This window comes from Lepus europaeus, chromosome 2 (assembly GCF_033115175.1).
Source record: "Lepus europaeus isolate LE1 chromosome 2, mLepTim1.pri, whole genome shotgun sequence".
NCBI lineage: Eukaryota > Metazoa > Chordata > Mammalia > Lagomorpha > Leporidae > Lepus > Lepus europaeus.
Genome location: NC_084828.1, coordinates 43,681,994 through 43,701,946, shown reverse-complemented (window position 1 = coordinate 43,701,946; position 19,953 = coordinate 43,681,994). Strand labels below are relative to the sequence as shown.

Here is a 19,953-nt window from a genome sequence, read left to right as displayed (position 1 = left end):
TTGTAATCCATAAGCTGTACATTGGAAATTTATATTCATTAAATAAAAGTTAAAAAAAAAAACTTTCTTTCAAGTTTTATTCAATGTGGAAACGAGTCCTCAAAAATCAGTGAATTACAATAATTTCAAATAACTTAGCATAGCATCTACCATATAGTGGATGGTCAGCATGTATTTCTTAAATGATCAAGTGAATATACAAGTTAACCATAAGAAAATAGAATAAGGGGCCATCAATTGGCATAGTGGGTTAGGTAGCTGCTGGGGACTCCAGCATCCCATTTTCAAGAATCAGTTTGATTCCTGACTACTCCATGTCTAATCCAGCTTTCTACTCATGTGCCTGGGAAGGAAGCAGATGATGGCCCAAGTATTTGTGTCCCTGACACCCACTGGGAAGAATGGGATGGAGTTCTATCTCCTGGTTTCAGCTGGCCTAGTTCTCGCTGTGGTAGCCGTTTGAGAAGTAAAACATCAGATCTCTGTCTCTCTGTCTCTGTCTCTGTCTCTCTCTTTCTCTCCTATGTCTCTAACTCTAATTTTGAAATTAATAAGTAGTCCTTTTAAAAAGAGAGAAAGTTGAAGAGGTTGTAGAAATAATTTCTCCTTTGTTGGGTTTTAGCATAAGTATGTTAATGAACAGCAACGTTTAATACCTAAAATTACTTACTACAAGAATTAGGTCATTTTTATAGAGGTAGCACTATATGATTAATTTGCAGGAAACTTCACTCTAATTTTTAAATAAAAAATCAGAAATATTAAAAAAAACAGAGCAATATAAATGAAATGCAATTTCTCTAAAACATATCAGGTATGGAAATTTTGCTGAATTCTGAAATGTCCTGAAATTAACATTTGTTGAAAGCATTCAGGGGGATATGTGTGTCTTTGGATGTCAGATTTCCAAATCTTGGTGCTATTATAGCTTAACCTACCATGTAACTGACAAAACTTAGACCATATATTATTATATCTGCATATTTTCTGGAATTGCTGGACATAAACTACACAGGAATAAAGGAATGATGGTAATACTAAGATAATCCACACCTAAAGATTTTCTTTATATATAATGAGAATTTTCAATAACAGTTTCTTCATCATTAGCAGAAGTAAATTCTTTTTAAAGTACTCCATGAGCACATATTTTAACAAAAATGCATTACATTTGAGATGCAAAACACTAAAACATTAAGGTTTGGGGGAAGAGCTGCATCATTGCATCTGATTTCTCCCTAAAAGAAGCAATGAAATTGAAGGTAGTTGTGAAAATAGAGTGATACAAAGATTTCAATAGAAATTATCTTAACAGAAAAACTTGATAGCAAAAAGGATCTTTTTGTGTATACTGTATGTTACTGGCTACTTTTCTTTATTCTTCCATATTCATGCTGTTTGCCTTGGGCGACTAAACCACCCAGGAAGCCTTGACTTATGGTTTCCATTTGGGCTCAGACTATGCAAAGCATTGGTAAGAGAACAGAGGTTGAGAGGAAGAGAAGTAGACTGACATATCTCCATATAAAGCTGTTCTCAACCAGAACTTCCAGTCTGCTGCAACAGTAGCTTTACGCCCCTCTCTTCCTCTTGCAGGTTCAAGGGTAAGATGCTTTCCTGTTCCTGTTAGTTCCTGGGTGCTGCATCATCTTTGCCAGTTATGCCTTTATCTCCATGCATTATTTGCTCATTTCTTCTTAACTCAAGTGTACCACGTGTTTTTTAATTGTAATCTTATTCTTACTCTTTTAATATGTACCCATTTGCAAGGAAATTTGCTAGTACCTATGCAATTATTATAGTGTGGTAGGGCTGAAATATCAGATAAGGTTTATTTAAGAGATCGCTTACAGAGAAGGCGACTTTGAAACACAGACCTAAAAGAAGTTATAATTTGTTCATCAAAAGTAAAACAAATAAATTAAATAACCAAAAAATAGAAAGAAACAAAATGAAGTTACTTCCAGGAAAACAGTGTGGAGTAAATTAGACTTGTAAGAAAACTCGAATTTCATCATTGCTTTCTCATTTATTACTAAGGTTATCTGCATTTGTGAACCTCAGTCTTTTCACATGTAAAATGGAAATTCATACAGTGCAAGATTGTTCAGACTCATCTAAGCATGTTGAAAGTTAATATTTTTAAAATTATTTAATAGCTGTATTGTGTACCAGTAAACTATACTCATTAATTGCATTCCTTTATTGCACACTTCGCTCTAATAGCTGGATTTTCTGAAGAAAACAAAAAGAAGGGTAATAACAGCTTCCTTAACCCTACTTGACTGAGCTAATCTTTAATATTTTAAAATCTGTCAATTTTACTGATATCAGTAGCAGGGATGCAGGTAGTATAAACAGGTATGCAGCCAGGACAACTTGTACCCCCATTTTAGGTGCATCTCACTTTTCTTTTCATTATCACTCCTTGTTTTAGAACGTATTATTCATGTTCTTCTTCTCCCATTGTTCCCAGCAGTAATATAAAATTATCAGCAGTATAATTGGCTAATTAACACTGATCATTTTGGGCTATGCCCTTAATAGATTATTTTCATTCCTTTAGGAGATTTTTGAGGACCAATGAAATACCATTCAAAAAGCAAAAATACTATAAAGGAATACTATCTCAAGAAGTAATGTATTTACATTTTTCTATAAAAACAAATACAAAAACAGAGATATGTCTGTTGAATATGCCTTCCTGGAGATGTTAGTTGAAAATATTTTTTTTTTCTGTAATAGGAAGGAATTGTTTTACCCAAGCATTAAGTGATCAGATTGTGTTACTTCAATTTTTTTTCTCTACACCTGCAGAGAAGCAAAATCTAATTGATTTTGTATTTCTGTTTCCAAATACCACACAGCATTCATGTGATGTTATAATGATCTCTACCCCTTCCTCTGTCTCCCTATACCCACTCTACTCCAAATGTCTCCTACTATTTATAACTTACTATAACATAGTAAGATTTGTGTAAAAATGGAAAGAGAAAAGCACCATAACACTTGGGTGAAGCCTTTGCTACATCTGTTCTAGCTTTTTATGGCCTTTAAAGGACTTGCAAAATTGTCCTTACTGATTTTTATTTTCTATTTAGTTTTTGTAGGCTCTTAAGTATTAGGGGAAAAATACACCACACATAAGCTACGAGAAAATTAAATGGAATTGTAATTGAATTTCTACTTTGTAGGTTAATGCTTTCTGTTTTGGTGTGCACACATAGGAGATAGGAAGCTTGCTAAAATGCATTTCTGATCCAACTGCTAGACCATCTGATTTGGTGAGGTTCCAATGAGGGCATTTTAGGACTTTACTAGTTGTTGTCTAAGGCAGGATTGAAATCAAATCTGTCTCCCTGTCTCTTATGCCACAATGTTTTCCTTTAAACTGTACAATTTAAGAAGAAAATATTTATCTAATATTCAGTGCATGTTTCTATAATGGCCTAGGGCTCTCTTGATTAGAAAATACATATTCTCCTAGCCTTGGCTGGGACTGAACAAGATCTTTTATGTCACTGAAAGAAGGAATCAGTATCTAGGATAGCTTTCCAAAATAGTAGCCACTAGAAACAGCTAGTTATTAAACACTTGGAATGTGGCAGTGAAACTAAACTTTTAACCATCTACATGTAGCTCCTGGGCTATGTGACCCAGATTCGGACCCCTTCCATCTACATGGAAAGTTCTCATGGGCAGTGCTAACTATAGCATGACTGTTTATGTATATGCTCTTTAACACAAAAGGATGCTACCAAGATCCGTGGCAGAGACTTTCTGGATTATTCCTGAAGTGTTCAGATGCCCCAGTGCCTCTGTTCTCAGGGGCATCCCAGTTAAAATTAAAGCAAAGAGCACACTTAGATTCAGATTCTTTCACTACCAGTGATTAACTGAATGTTAATAGACAAACTTCCTTGAGTGTTTGACCCTCATTTTTTCCCCATTTATCAATGAGAAAAGCTATTGGTCACATCCAACTTATGCTAAAAAGTAGAAGAAGCCTGAATTTGATGCCCTCCCTTTCACTCTGCCTGAGTGAGAACTGTGACAACATTATTTTTCACCTTCCTGGACACTATCCTTCATATGAGGAGATTCTTAAGTATTCACATTTAACTTCTTTGACAGAGACACCTAAGAAAAGGGATTTAGCTGAATTTTTCTTTAGTTTATCATCAGGTGTCCGCTCATAGCATGGATATCTTCACTTAATAATTTTGAGAAAGCAAGGCCTTGACAATTCCTATAACACTGGTGAGTTGCTGTCCTGAATTCTTGTTCATCCTCATAGGTAATACCTTGTAGACCTGCATCTCCAGGTAGTATGAAAGGCTACTCACAGGAGTTTATAGGGGTAGTAGCAGTGGCAGTGAATAGCACTTTTCTCCCTTCTGCCCTCCCTCTCTCCCTTCCTTCCTCTCTATCAATAACCCTGTCACTGTAGAAATCTGAAGTTAGGGATGCTGTTCTCTTGGAAGTCTTGAGTTGCTTAGCTCACCATGTCTCACCTCCCACTGCATTTTGTAGTAATTTGATATAAAAATGAAGCACTCTTATACTTTGCATATCCTTGAAGGAGTCTGTTTGGAATACTCACCAGATGACTTTATTGTATAGCTAGGACTATGAATCATTGGCCACATAATATTGGAATAAGAGTAGGACTATAGTTGGGGCTGTTGGCAGAAGCAGCCACCTACAGGAGCTGGTGTAATTAGAGAAACCGATAATCAGTTTGCTCCCTTGCTCTTGTGAGCAGTCCTCATTTGCACAAGTGTAAGTTACTGCAGTCTCACTAACCAATGTTTAGCTTTTCCACTTGGCCTCAAACACAACTTGGCTTATTTGGTCCAAGAGAAGACTTGGTAGGGCCAGTGTTGTGGCACACTGGGTTAAACCACCACCTGCAAGGCCAGCATCTCATATGGGTGCCAGTTCAAGTCCTGGTTGCTCCACTTCTGATCCAGTTCATTGACAATGTGCCTGGGTCCCCACACCCACCTGGGAGGCCTGGATGAAGTTCCTGGCTCCTGGCTTCAGCCTGGCCCATCCCTGCCCATTGCAGCACTTTGGGGAGTGAACCGGCAGATGGAAGTGTCTCTGTCTGTCCCTCTTTCTCCATAGCTCTGCCTGCCAAATATTGTTTAATATATATTTGGATTTGGGAAGGGCTATATAAGCAAACAAAGACACAAAGTAGCATGGGAAGAATTGTGGTGATCTAGGACTTCTAAGAATTCCTTCATTTCCAAACTTTTGCATTTGATGGACATTACTGATGGATGTCACTAAGACATCACATAGGAACCAAACCACTAACGTGTGAGGGAATAGACAAGTTAGAAGGCAATTCATGGAAAGGTTTCCTGATTCAGTACTTTGCATTATTTTGCTGCAACTGATTATTAGGACTCGAACAAAGGAAGAAAGAAGACAAAGATTAAACCAGAAACCTGCTATACTGTATGCACACGCACACACAAACACATGCACATGCACACTCGAAGTTGTAATTGCAGTAGGAAAATAAAATTAAAACAAATGCACACTTCAACAAGTCATAGGATCAAATGTATTTGCTGTCTTATGGCAGTGGAAAGATACAGTAATATATTACCAGGTATCTCAAATAAAGCCTGAATATTTTTCTTTCTGTAACTGCCCATCAGAAAAGAAAGGTTTGCCTTGTTTTCAAGTCTTTGCATTCTTATATAACAAGCTGCTCTCTATTTTTCATAAGAAATATACATTGGCTTGAAATACCCAGAATCAATTCTAGTTTTAGATATTTTGTAGAGGATAACTTATAGAATCATTGAAAGAGGAGACAAGGACATTTAATATAGATTTTGTCTTTGTGCCTGAAGAATTCACCTCACAATTGCAGATGTCATTGTAAACATGACTGTCAAAGATCTCCTTAAAAAGAAGTACAAGAGTTGTTACAAAGTGGTAACTGCTTTTATACACCTGCAGGATGAACTATTAACAACAACAAAAAAATTCTGTTATAAAAATTCATAGTTATTGCTTGGGGTAATTGTATATGGATAGTATTATATACTATCAAAAAGTGCTACTAATCAAGATTATTTCTTTACACTGATGGAAAAAACAATATTTCTAAATTAGTATGTTTTACATTCTTTACATATGTACCTAGAATCAAGTTGGTAAATTAAATAGTGTAGGTGTATACACATACACACACACACACATACTACACAACCATATATTTGCCCATTGTCACCAACAGTATCTGAAATTGAAAACAAGCAAAATCATGACTAAGGTGGCATTTTATGTAGGGTTTGGTACTGTGCTATTTGGGTCGTAAAACATCCCTCACAGGTAAGGGGAGAGCTACTGTATTCAGATGGCTGACCAAACACCAGTCTCCTTGCTACTGGGAAGGCTTTCTTTTGATAAGGTTATCTTTAAATTCAGCAAACTTTGCACCAAGCATATTTCTCTCTATAATGTAGCTGGGCCTCATTCAATTAGCTGAAGGTCTCAAGAGAAAGTCTAGGGTCACTTGAGGAAGAGAGTATCCTCTTTCCACTTTGCCTTTGCACTTAACTGTGACATAAATTCTACCCTGGATCTTTAGCCTGAAAATCTACCCTGGAGATTGTGAACTTTCCAGATTGCACTATCACTTCAGACAATTTATTTTTATTTTTTATTATATATTAAAGAGAGGGAGGGAGAGAGAGAGAGAGAGAGAAACACTGGTTCATTCTTCTAATATCCACAACTTCTAGGGAACAGCCAGGCTGGAATCAAAAGCTGGGAATGCAAAACAGTTGTCCTATGGGGGTGGTAGGAACCCAATTACTTGAGCTATTACAGCTGCCTGCATACTATTGTTCTACTGGGAAGGTGGAGCCAGGGATTAATCCAGGTACTCCAGTGTGTGACATGGCAAACTTACCTGGTAAATGCCCACCTTGAGACAATTTCTTAAAATAAATTTTCCTTCCCTGCTTTCCTCCTTCCCTCCTTCCCTCCCTCCCCCTTCCTTCCTTCCTTCCTTCCTTCCTTCCTTCCTTCCTTCCTTCCTTCCTTCCTGTCTTTCTTCCTGTCTTCCATCTACTTATTTGTTCTGTTTATCTGGGGAACTCTAACATGACTTCTATCTCAGCTTCACTTTTCTATCAGATCTTGTCCCCTGCCAAGCTTCCTTGAAATGTGTTATTTTTATAATGTGCTTTTATATTTTATCTCTTCTCTACTAGATTGTATGCCCTATAAGGGTAGGTCTATTTGTCTATCCTTTAGCTCTAATTTTGAAACAAAGAATCCTCAATATCTATTTTCCTATCAGTGAATTAGATATTTAACATTCCCTCATTGTAAATATCATGTTTAAACAATCTCAAGGTTTCATTTTATATTTTCTTCAAGATTGGTCAGTTTGTTGATCTGTTTATGTTATTAAGTTTTATTTTTTACTTATTTGTGCATTTGAAAAGCAGAGTTACAGAGAGGAAAAGAGACAGACAGAGAAATATTCTATCTACTGGTTCACTCCCCAAATGCCTGCAATAGCCAGGGCTAGACCAGGCCCAGATCAGGAGCTAGGAACTCCACCTAGTTATCTGCTGCCTCCCACAGGCATTAATATGAAGCTGGATAAGAAGTGGAGGCAACTCTATACCAGGAACTCTGATATGGCATGCTGGCATCCCAAGTGGTGGCTTTATCCACTTTACTACTGTGCCTGCCCCTAATATTTGATTTTCAATTTATAGTACATCAAAGAGGGAAAACTATAGAAGTGCACAAAATATAGTGACTATTTATTATGAATATTTAATTAAACTATGCTTAAATACATTTTAATTGCTAACATGGAACTGATTTTAAATGATCTTACCGTAGCTTACACATATCCATAAGATATCCAAATATTAAGATTGTGTTAAATAGCTGACATATAAATAGAGGTTTATATTTTATATAATTTAAATTTGTTTAACACAACAACTCAATAGTTTCAGTACCATTCATGGACTCACTTTTTCATCTGAGAGTATAGCAATGGATGAATACTTAGAAATTAAAATTGGTGTCCTTTACTAATTGTTTGTTTGAATTATATGATATAAAGTTTCTTACTACATTAATGAAAGTTAACCTGAATTTATTATCCAATTATAAATCCTAATTAATTAAATAAATCAACTCAATTTTAATTAGATACAGCTTATTACTTAATTTCAGTTTATTTTCAAAACATAGAACTTCTTTATCTTATTAAGGTAATTATTCTACAGTTCTTATTTTCAGGCTCTATTCATGAGCATAAAGTAATTAAAATTTCCAAAATCATTTAGCATTTTTAAAATATATAAAGATTAACCAAAAAAGCATTATATTATTAGAATGGGATAAAATATATTCTATCTATACACAAGAGAGCTTCAAGAAGGAAAGAATATGGTTATCTAGAGAAAAAGCTTAAAATATTTTTGAAACAGAATTAAAACTGTTTATTTTATTAAAAAGTTGACATAGGTGATCTTTAGTGTTTATTACTTGCAAACTAAAGTATTTAATATTTAACATGTTTAAATACAAGCAGTAGCAGTTTGGTAATCAAAAGGAATAATTTGAATCATCTCAGAAAAAATAAATGCATTATAATTAGGATATTTCAGAATATGATTAAAACATTTAAAAGAAAATGTATTCACCTTTCTTGTCATCGAAGTAAAGAGTCTGTTGAGCTGGATTTGACCACTGGAGGGAGGTGTTATCATTTTGATCAACTCTGCAGGTCAAAATTGCAGTTCCGCCTTCAACAACCGTCACATTCTGTGTTAGTGGAAACTGCCCTTGGCTACCTAAAAAGGAGGTTAAAGAAAACGTTGATTAAATGAAAGTTGTAAAATGATTAACTTCCCAAGATCTTCATTGAGCTTAAATTCTCACTCAAATTAAATATAAACCAACCAAACAGCAATAGAACAATATATTAGAAAAGAAAGAAAAATAATTGAAAACTCTTAGAGAACAATCAGTATTGACATATCAGTTGGCCCCCTTTAAACTCCCTTATACATTCCAGAAAACCTTTTTCCTTATAAGCACATATGAAGGCTTCTATGAAACATGATAATAATAATTATCCTTGGTCTTGTGAAGTAATGTTGGGTGAACTGAACTCTAAAGCAGCAGAGGAAACACGTAAAATATTTATCTGAATAAAGTCTAAGAAACATGGGCACCAGAGTGCTATATTCAATTTCTGATTAAGGAAATAAAAAGGAGACTCCCATTTCACTAACCTTTCTCATAGATACAGCTGTTTTTAGAAATGCAAAATGTGTTGTAGGAGATAATGCAACTATCCTTTAAAAAGCATTTGTCTTGTCTAACACCCATCAAAATATTAAAATGATCACCCTAGTCCAAGAGATGCAAATACTATTCTTGTTTTCTTTCTCCAATGAATATATATTTTCTTTATAATCAGGGAATTGCATATCTCAACTGACCCTTGTAAATTTGGATATTATTAGTACATTATCAAGTTTTCTACCTTCTAAGCATCATACTAATTTATTAAGGTAAGTCATGTAATAAATTTACTTAACAAGTACACTTCTCATAGTTAAAAGCAAAATTCATGCAAGTGGAAACAGAGTACACAAATTTCACTACAGACAAATGATCTGGAGATAAGCTCTGCCAAGCCTGATAACAATGATCAACATGGGTAAAAATGGCTTTCTAGAGCCGGGTTAAAATACTATTATGTGAGCAAGGTAGTTCATTAAATCAAGGCTAATTTACATATGCAAGAACATCACGATGGCTTAATCACACCCGTGAAGTATATTTCTCTTTTCTTCTTTAGTTTTGTAATGATTCTATCATTACTACAAGTACCACTTGAGGTAGTGCAGGAGCTATTGGCATAAAGAATCTTAGTACCAAGAAGCCTGTTGATTGGCACCATAAGAGAGAGAGAGCCTGAAGGGGAAAATTTCTCTCCAGACCTAAATGACACAAGCACTGAGGTTCATGACCATGTTATACAATTAAGCCTATCAAGTATAAAAATCTGATATCAGTAGCTTTGTCTTCTCAATGCCAACCTCTTAGTGTCACTATGGCAACCCCCCAGGATATCTCCCTGTAATCTTTAGGGTGGAGTTTCAAAATTGAGGTTAGGAGATGTCTGGAATAAATTCTTTGATAGTTGACTTGAAAGTCAACAGGAGCCAGAGTGGATGTGTTTTGCCTTCGGCTTCGAGGTGACCTCTAGCAGGGAAACATGGAGAAACTATCAATCTTGTGAAGCGAGGTGAGGGGAAAAAAAAAAAAAAAAAGAACACACCAGACAAAACATGAGCTAAGACAGAATGAAGGAATAATTATCACAGATTAACAGCACGTAAATATAAAATTTAGAATAGTTTTAGGACACTTTCTCAGATTCCCTGTTGTTGATAAATTGCAAATATTGAACAATCTGAGGGCAATTCTTTAGATAATAAGAAGCATACAATTACTAAGAAATATACATAGTTCAACCCAGATGGCATTTTGACTATCAACTGGGACATAAATATAGTACTATCTGCTTTTTTGAAGAAGTGGAAAAAAAGCACTGATGCTTGCAGCAATTTAATCCACCACATTTGCAAAATAATTTTCAAAACATCCCCCTAAGAAAATATTATCCTTCTCATTTCACAGATGGGCAAACTGACACTGGGAGGTTAAGTGATTTTTCCATGGTGAAACAAAGTCAATGAACCATTTGGAGTTTGTTCTGAAAGTTCAACATTTTTATTCTTATCTTTCCACAAAGGCTGCTGGGTCATAATAGCTTCATCACTATGTGTTTAAATGTGAATTAGACATCAATGAAAAAATTGAGTAATCATTTTAACAATGAAACTTTAAAATTGTTAAATCAAATCAGAGAGTATGTCAATATTAACTACCCTTAACTATACTATCCTATTGAGAACTTAATTTCAATAGCTATTTCAATTTTTTCCTTATTAACTAAAGAAAAATTTCCTATGCATTAGAAACTTTCAAATGCCATATATATATGTATATATATGTATATATGTATATATATGCCATATTTATATATGTATGTGTGTGTATCTATATCTATATATATCTATATATCTATATATATATATATATATATCTGTATTTTGTCTTTCTACTAGATTAGGACAGCTTCCCTCCATCTTCTTCCCTTGTGGATTTTGACTTTAAAGTAGTATGACTTCAATTCCCTGGAACTTGCAGCCTAAAATCCCTGCAGTCAAATAATTTAGTTTTTCCCAACGGAAAGCAAACTCATGTGGAGAATCTACTAATCCTAAATACCCTTAGGATATGTGGTTGGCAAAATCAATTCAAAAACCTTTGTTGTAGGCAGTCAAACTTCTTCTCAGAGATTTGAACTGCCTTTTACTTCTGGTTGTAACCTGAAGAGTGCATCGAGTTCGCTGCTATTTTTCTCTTTTAACTCCTCATGGATCAAGGTCTCTACTCAATTTCAAGAGCCATTCCAAGAAAATGACTCAGTTTTCGATTCAGCCACATTAGTATGCTACCAAGTTAAGAATTCAACATTAATGGATTTGCAGATATTGTGGAGGGCCTACTATGTGTCTTGCCTTGTATGAATCAACATTTAAGAGTGTACAGAGGAAGAGTAATATACTAAGGAACTTGCAAAGCAGTCAGAAATTTTAATGAAGAGTAAGTTGGTGAGGAAAAACCCTATATGTGGCAAAACCCGGTCTTATGTTCCATCAACCAGAACTTCTAAAATGCACTGGTTGCATCAATGAGACTTTCTTTAGAAATAATCCTGGCCTTGACTAAAATAACCACTATCTTAAGTTTCAGAGGAATCATTCTTACTTAAATAGCATATAGTGGGATTTAAAGAAAATACAGCTTCCATCTGGAATTTCATCAGCTGGCTTTTTTTTTTTTTTTTTTTGCCAACAACCCAGACTCATCATTTTCCTTCTCCCTTCCTTGGGTTTATTTCCTCATATTTTGGATCAGTTACATTATTTAACTTACTGCATCAAATTGAAGTTTTCAATAGGTGTTGTTTTTCCACAATGAATGCACCTTCTTAGAATAGAGGTTGGCATTTGTAGGGGAAATTGTAACAGCAGAAAATGCAAAGTAACTGAAGCCTGTTGCATCTGCCCATGGCCATAAGGGAAGGGCAGAAATAGGTACTATTCTTCTCTAAGAAGACAATATAGGAAATTAAATCATAAAACCCTTAATATTATATTAATATATTGACTTAAGCTTTTCTTTTAAGCTATACTTGAAATACACAGTGCATTTAAGAAGATATAAGAGATGATGAACAAAAACAGATAGAGATAACACCCATTTCAGCCTTAACATGGAAAATTAAATGATGGAATTGTGCAAAATCATACCCCCATATGGGAAGTAAACAGTATACAATAATATTTCTTAAAGATTAGGGGAAAGTACTTTATGGCTTTCTGTGATTCTGAGACTGTTTGATCTTCCCTTCCTGATCTAATTTTTCTTGCGTTTACATTAATTTTAATAGTGCCTTTCCTATATAATCTCAACCCTCAGCCATCACTAAACCAGTTATACCCATGTGAGTAAGACTAATTGTGCTAACCTTAATCAAACATTCGCAATGTGCTGGCAACTGGCTACTATTCTAAGTATTTTTCTGTATGAATGGTGTTAATAGTTATGACAACCTTCCCATCATCTCTACCTTAAAGATGAGGGAACTGACACACAGAGACCTTAAATTACGTGCCCAAAGACACACACAGAGCTAGAAAGTAGAAGAGTCAGGTTTTGAACCCTTGAAGTCTACAGTCCAACTTCACCTGCTTACCAACAGAGATGTATTGAGAGCTTTTATGTCTTTTATTAACAAGGAAAGGACCATTTGAAATTTAAAAGAAAGATGTGATAGAGCTGACTCAACCAGCTCCTCACAATCAACTGAATGTAACTCTTCCTACTTCCTGCTCAGTGACATACGTTGGTAGGTTGAAATTGATCACTGAGGGAATATTTTCACCATGGAAATTGGCAAACACTACAAGTTAGTGATTTCCCCTATGGAGCACATTAAATATTTATAACATACCACTGAAAGTCATTATTGATGTGTCAGGTCCCACTGCACACAGTTTTAGTACTCGCCCCAACTCACCATCCCTCCAATTAAATTCCTTCAAATAGGAAGTCTTTTTTTCCCCTCAATTATATGGACAGTGATCTTGAATTGCTACCTTTTCTTTAGCTTGCCAAGTTTACTTTGTTCTAACTAGCCAGTGGTTGAAAATTACTTAGGCTACTTTCACTAGTTATACAGAAATAATTTGCTAATTTATTGCCATGAAAGACATTTTAATGAAGAGTGATAATTCAATATCCTGAAATGATAGCTCCCCTGGCCCTGTCTTTAAATAGCAGACTGAGCAGTTGCCATTATTCCTTCAATATTTCCATCTGTCATGTAATTAGGGAAACAATGATTTGAACTTTTCCTTGTATTTGTTAAAAATTACCAAGTTCAAAATCAAGTGAACTGATTCTCGATGCCTACTGACCCCAGTTAGTTAAGAAATGTGCTTCCCTCCCACATTGCGTGCACACCTTCACTGTCTGACCACTGAAGAACCTAGTACACTATCACATAGAATACAGAAGCAAATTCTAAGATTATAGTCACTGTATCCTTGGTGATAGCCTGTGATGCGCTGGTAGAGAGAGAGAAGCAATAAGCAAAGCACTGAGCACAGATCTTTAAAACCAGTAGTATTGTTGAAAGACAGCAGGCAGGTGAGGATGCATGTTTTAGCAATGGTCTCAAAGCATGGCTTTGCTTCTACAAATAGCATCATTCAAGCCTTGCTATCTCCTGAATGGTTGATGAGCAAAAGTGATGGTTTCCTCCATCTCTCTTGTGCTAGGATTAAATGTGGGCCACAGCAGTGGATCACTGCACACTGCACTTGAATGCTTGCAACCAAGAGCAATAATCAACTGACAGATATCTGGACAGGCAGGCAGAAGTTGAGGCTTTGCACATATGAAAGGGAGTGCATTACAGTCAATAATTTTTCAGGGTAAATAATATTTTGTTGGCTATTTAACAGGAACTGAGGATTTCTCATTATATTTTTCTTCCTGAAAATAAGCAAAGTTCTCTGTAAGGAAAAAGGAGACTCAAAAACAGGGAAGGGGAACAAATAAAAACAAGATATGAAGAGGATTTAAGATACACTTTTTAAAAAAAATATTAGAAGTCTCGTGAGATAAATAATGCTATGTGTTTTGAGCCTTTATTTTTGGACATGAGTATGAATACTTATTGGAAAGTGTCAAATTAATCTGCAGAAGTATTTCATTCAACAGAGATATTGACACCTGTGTCAAATAGCACACATAAGATTTTGGTATACTTCCTAATATTTTTGTGTTCATAAAGAACCTCATTTCAATTCAAAAGCCTGTTCTCATAAGACTTTATATCTTTCTTGTAAAATCACATATGCTGAATGGATCAGTAAATACAAAATAAGTTAATGTTTCTTAACTACAAAACTCAATATGAAATGACAGCAATGGGCAACACATTTTTAAATAAAGTACAAAGCTAATCTACTATTCCCTTATGTCTTTTTCTCAATCCTCTTCTCTTCTCTTCTCTTCTCTTCTCTTCTCTTCTCTTCTCTTCTCTTCTCTTCTCTTCTCTTCTCTTCTCTCCCTCCCTCCCCCCCCCCCCACTTTCCCTTTCTCTCCTTCCCGCTCTCTCCCTCCTTTTTTCCCTTTCTCTCTCCCTCTCTCTCCTTTTCCATCAAGTGACTTGGGGTATTTATACAAAGAACCTTCATCTTAGAAAGTTCAAGTTCATTCTTGTTGGCTAAATTAGAGTCTAAAAATATATCTAAATGCACACACAGCATGCTATTACTTCCACTGAATTACTGAAGGCATTCTAAACAAATAACCTTCTAATGTGAAAGTTGTGGCTCAGTAGTTGTGTAGCTGAAACACATATTGCATACTAAAGCCTATTGGATTGAAAAGCACAAGTGTCATTAATACAGGCTTAAAATTCTAAAAAGAAGGGAGAGGAATGCTCTATCATGTGAGAAAGGAAATTAGAGAAAAAAATTAAGACTGATAACAAAGGACAAAATGTTTCCACTTTCGGAGTGCTCCTCTGTTCATTCACATACTTGGAATTCTCTACTCATTTCCCCCAAGCATTTCACTCAGCTTCTAGGTTTGCTCGAAAAGATTTCCTGGGCTACAGAATATAATTTTATTTTTCTTCAATTTTAGTTCGTTCTTTCAGGATTCAGCCCTCTTTTTTCGAGAACAACACCTGGTCTGTGCCTGTTGTGCTGCCCCTCTGCCCTGCCACGGTGGTGCATGGCCATCAGTCTGGTGCTGCTTGCCAGTTTCCATAGAGACGGGAAGCACTTTGGAGACCTGTGTTTTCCATTGCAACTGCCAGACCAAAGCAGGGAAGAGACAAAGTTGGCGGGCAGTGGGTCTTGCAAGGCCAGGAAAGGTTGGAAGGGCTTTCTCCTTCTGATATCAGAGAGTAACAGTGCCAAACTGGCAGCTTCAGCACTTACAATCCTGTAGACCAGATCCCACAGTTCACTATGGCCATTGTGCATGGCCCATTCTGCTACCAACTCTAGGAGCAGAAACTCTTGTGTACCCAAAGCTTGGCCCTAGTTCTTGGTTGGCTTCAGATTCATGACAAAAGGCTCTTTCAGATTTACAGTGGCTCCCACAGCTCCTGACCAGAGAATCATAATCCTCCTGTAGAAATTTCACCTCTTTCTCTTTTCTAGAATGGGATAATGGTTCTCCAGGCCACTCATTTCAGACCAGAGAACCTACAAGGAACTGTTGGATTGATTCTAATTGTCCTACACAGTGATTGTGAGTAGATGACCCAATTAAGTACATAACATTTTATTGTACATAACATTTAATCAAAACTACCATTTGCTGTGTCTATAATGGGATTCATAATTAGAGTTAATTCTTGATTGTCAGGAGCAGTGCTGACCCAGGATAAATGTGTGATATAGGTAAAATAAAACATCAATGCTTTACTTTCCCTTCCAAAAATGTTTTTGTGTGATTGTACTTCAGCTTTTTCTATTATCCCCATCATAGCTATTCCCTTCACACAAATTAGATTTTTTTTAAATTTCTTAATGTCTATTGTATTACTCATAAACTCAAAATTTGTATTTTTTGCAAATTCTAGTATTCATAGAATGATTATGAAATCCTATGAAACTTTGTTTTTCACGACTTTATGCACTTTGCTAGTGCTTGTACTGCTTTCAGATGTTTTAAAACATTATCTGATTTAAAATAATAACTCCAGGGGCTGGCCCATGGTGCAGTAGGTTAATCCTCCACCTGTGGTGGTGGCATCACATATGGGGGCCAGTTCTAGTCCCAGCTGCCTCTCTTCCCATCCAGCTCTCTGCTATGGCCTGGGAAAGCAGTAGAGGATGGCCCAGGTCCCTGGGCCCCTGCACCTGCATGGGAGTCTGAGAGGAAGCACGGGGCTCCTGACTTCATATCAGTGCAGCTTGCACTGTTGCGGCCATCTGGGGGGTGAGCCACTGGAGGGAGAACCTTTCTCTCTGTCTCTCCCTCTCACTGTCTGTAACTCTACCTCTCAAATAAACAAATAAAATATTTTTAAAATAATAATTCCAATTTTTTTTAACTCGTGTTGACACAAAGTCAATTCTTTGATTCCTAGATTGTTTATCTGCATATCATCCTGGCAAAATGCAAAACAAATGCAGACTTGATTTTACCCAAGACTAACTAAACTAAAACAAATGTGAAGATATTTAGCTTCGTAATGAAAATAGATACCTGAAATAAAAATATTAAGATATATTTTGTTTTCAAAATTCCTCTATATTAAATGCCCAAAATGTTTGAGGTTTTCTTAAATATTCAAACAATATTTTATTGAACAAACATGTATTATTTCTTAAGGAACGATGTGAACTCGATGAATTGTCCATATTTATATTTATCAGGTTACTTTGTTTTCTATACAAAGATATTTTCAATAATGGTATTATGGAAGAATCAAAAGCAAATGAAAGATTTTTAAGATAAAATTGTGTATCTCTCAAGACAATATAAAAGAATAAGAGGTTTTTAGAAAAATTTTGGTAACTTCGAAATAGGCTTACCTGTTCATTATCATGTGTGCATAAAGTCATTTTATCTTTCTAGAATACTGTTTTCAGGGTGAGTGAGCAAGACCTAGAACTGACTAGCTTTACCTTCTAACTGATGAACATTTGAGAGGCATCCTTTCAGAGAAAAGAAATTTATGACCACAATCACAGTCTGGTTCACAGAGAAGCTCAATCACAGAACTAAATTCTAAATTGAGATGTCAACCTGGAGGAAATATTTTGGAAAGGAACATACAGATGGTAGGGCTCTTCTGAAGACAGGGTTAGGAATATAATGCTTAGTGTACAATAATCAATCTTGCAGAATCAAAAAAAAATTGACTAGGTGGGACATACTACTGAACATTGAAGTCCCTGAGAAAAAAATTCAGTCTAAATCTAAAAAGGAGGAAAACTACACATACAGATTTGTTCCAGCCAATAGGTCTTTGGAGGTTGATATAGTAAAGTAGCAAATAACACTGAATTAAAATATACTTTTAAATATTAAATAACTTCAATTAAAATTCTCAATAGCATTTGTAGAAGCAAATTAAATGAAAAGGTAGAAGGAAACAAAATTCTATTATATATAACATATATCTAGTATTAATATATAATATGTTAATATATATTGTTACTATATAATATAGTATATATAATACCATTATAAATATTAGTTTAAGATATGTATTTTTTAAATACACACATACATAAAGTACAACTGACACAGAGAGATAAAGATTATGAGAAAAGTTAGCAAATGAGGAAATACTAGGACTTCAATCTGGTTTTCTTTTTCTTTTTTTCTTTTTGACAGGCAGAGTGGACAGTGAGAGAGAGACAGAGAGAAAGGTCTTCCTTTTTGCTGTTGGTTCACCCTCCAATGGCCACCGCGGTAGGCGCGCTGCGGCCGGCGCACCGCACTGATCCGATGGCAGGAGCCAGGTGCTTCTCCTGGTCTCCCATGGGATGCAGGGCCCAAGGACTTGGGCCATCCTCCACTGCACTCCCTGGCCACAGCAGAGAGCTGGCCTGGAAGAGGGGCAACCTGGACAGGATCGGTGCCCCAACCGGGACTAGAACCCGGTGTGCTGGCGCTGCAAGGCAGAGGATTAGCCTAGTGAGCCGCGGCGCCGGCTTCAATCTGGTTTTCATGCTGTGTTCTCTAATTCTAAATGAAATCAAATTTACCAACTCAAATTAAATGTCTGATTTGTTGTTGCTTGCTAATTATTTAATGTGGATAGTGTGTGTGTATACATACATATACACATATATAAAATTGACATCATTTTTCTTTTGGATTGTGCAATACATATACAATCTCTACTACCATAAAATTCTATTGATTATTATTCAAAGTGCCTCTTTGTTAATAGTCTTTTTCCTTAATTCTCTGCAGAAATTAAGATGATTGCATTGCTGAATTGAATATAGAGTTCTTTATTTAAAAGAGCTACATAGATAGCTGTTTGTGCTTTAACTCTGAATTATGGAATATGGTAAACTTTGAAAAGATATAAATACAAGGCACAAGTGAGAAAAGTGTAATATAAAATATATCATTTAATAAAATATAATTTTAATTCATATAAAGTTTATGAACTATAATATAGCATAATCATGTATCCTGAAAATTATCTTTTATATTTTTTGGATTTTGTGTATAAAAGATACTTCAATGACATTAATTTATTCAATAAATATATGTTTTACTTACAATGTTCTCATGGTGGGCACCAGGGATACAATTAGAAGTCACTAGGGGTAAAGTTAGAAATGATTCTTGCCCACCCAAAACTTATAGCCTAAAAGAGTCTTCAAAAACAAGACAATACAAATAAAGGAAGGAAAACATCCAGCTAAGAAGGTGCTAACACTTCAGTTGAAATGGTTATGGTAAGAAAGAGCTAGCCATTCAAAAATGGGCTGAGAAGAAGAATGTTTTCCAAAACATAACCTTGCTAATGCAAAAGTCCTAAGCCAAGTATTGAAATAGGTTGGCTATTAAAGGACCTGAAACAAAGCAAAGAGACTGGAACATGAAGAGACAACTGTGATTGGGCCACAGAAAGAGAAAGGGCCATAATATACAGAACTTTTCATGTTGTAATAGGAAGGTTGCATTTATTCTACCTTTTGGCAAGCCAGTGAAAGAAGCAATTGGCTCAATTTACACTCTAACAAAATACCATTTTTTAAAATGAATTATTATCCCTAAATCAAATATTTAAATTTTGCAGATGAATCATCATACAAATTATTTTATGATCAAGAACCTTTTAGAGAAAATATCAAATAATCCATTAAATCCTGGTCTAATTTATTTGTTAAGGTGAAAAATCTCATACTTGTCAAATTTTATGCTATAAATCACTTTGTAGATAGAACCTAATCTCTTACTAATGTGTGCTTGTATGCATTCATGTATTCCTCATTTTTTGACATAGAACTTAAACAATATTTCCTCTTAAGAATGTCATTGGCTTGGTAAGTTCCCTGTTCTTATTGATGGTAGAGTTTCATTTTTATTTTTATTTATAAAACTGTATTAGTTACTTGAAGAAAGTAAAGTATTTCTGGTAAACTGCATCTGGATGTAAATATTATGTCTAAAATAGTTATTTTTCTGAGTCTGTAGCAATATTGTGTTTTCAAATAGAGCTTCCAGAAGACCAGAAAAAAT

The 19,953-nt window shown here is 35.3% G+C and overlaps 1 protein-coding gene across 1 annotated transcript in view; it reads right to left on the bottom strand.

The window, feature by feature from the left end:
* The window catches only part of CADM2 (cell adhesion molecule 2), a 370,128-nt gene that overhangs the window by 229,706 nt on the left and 120,469 nt on the right, over window positions 1-19,953 (bottom strand). Inside the window, exon 4 of the mRNA XM_062180432.1 lies at window positions 8,706-8,855. Coding sequence (XP_062036416.1) covers window positions 8,706-8,855 — 150 coding nt within the window. The remainder of the gene's footprint in view (window positions 1-8,705; window positions 8,856-19,953) is intronic.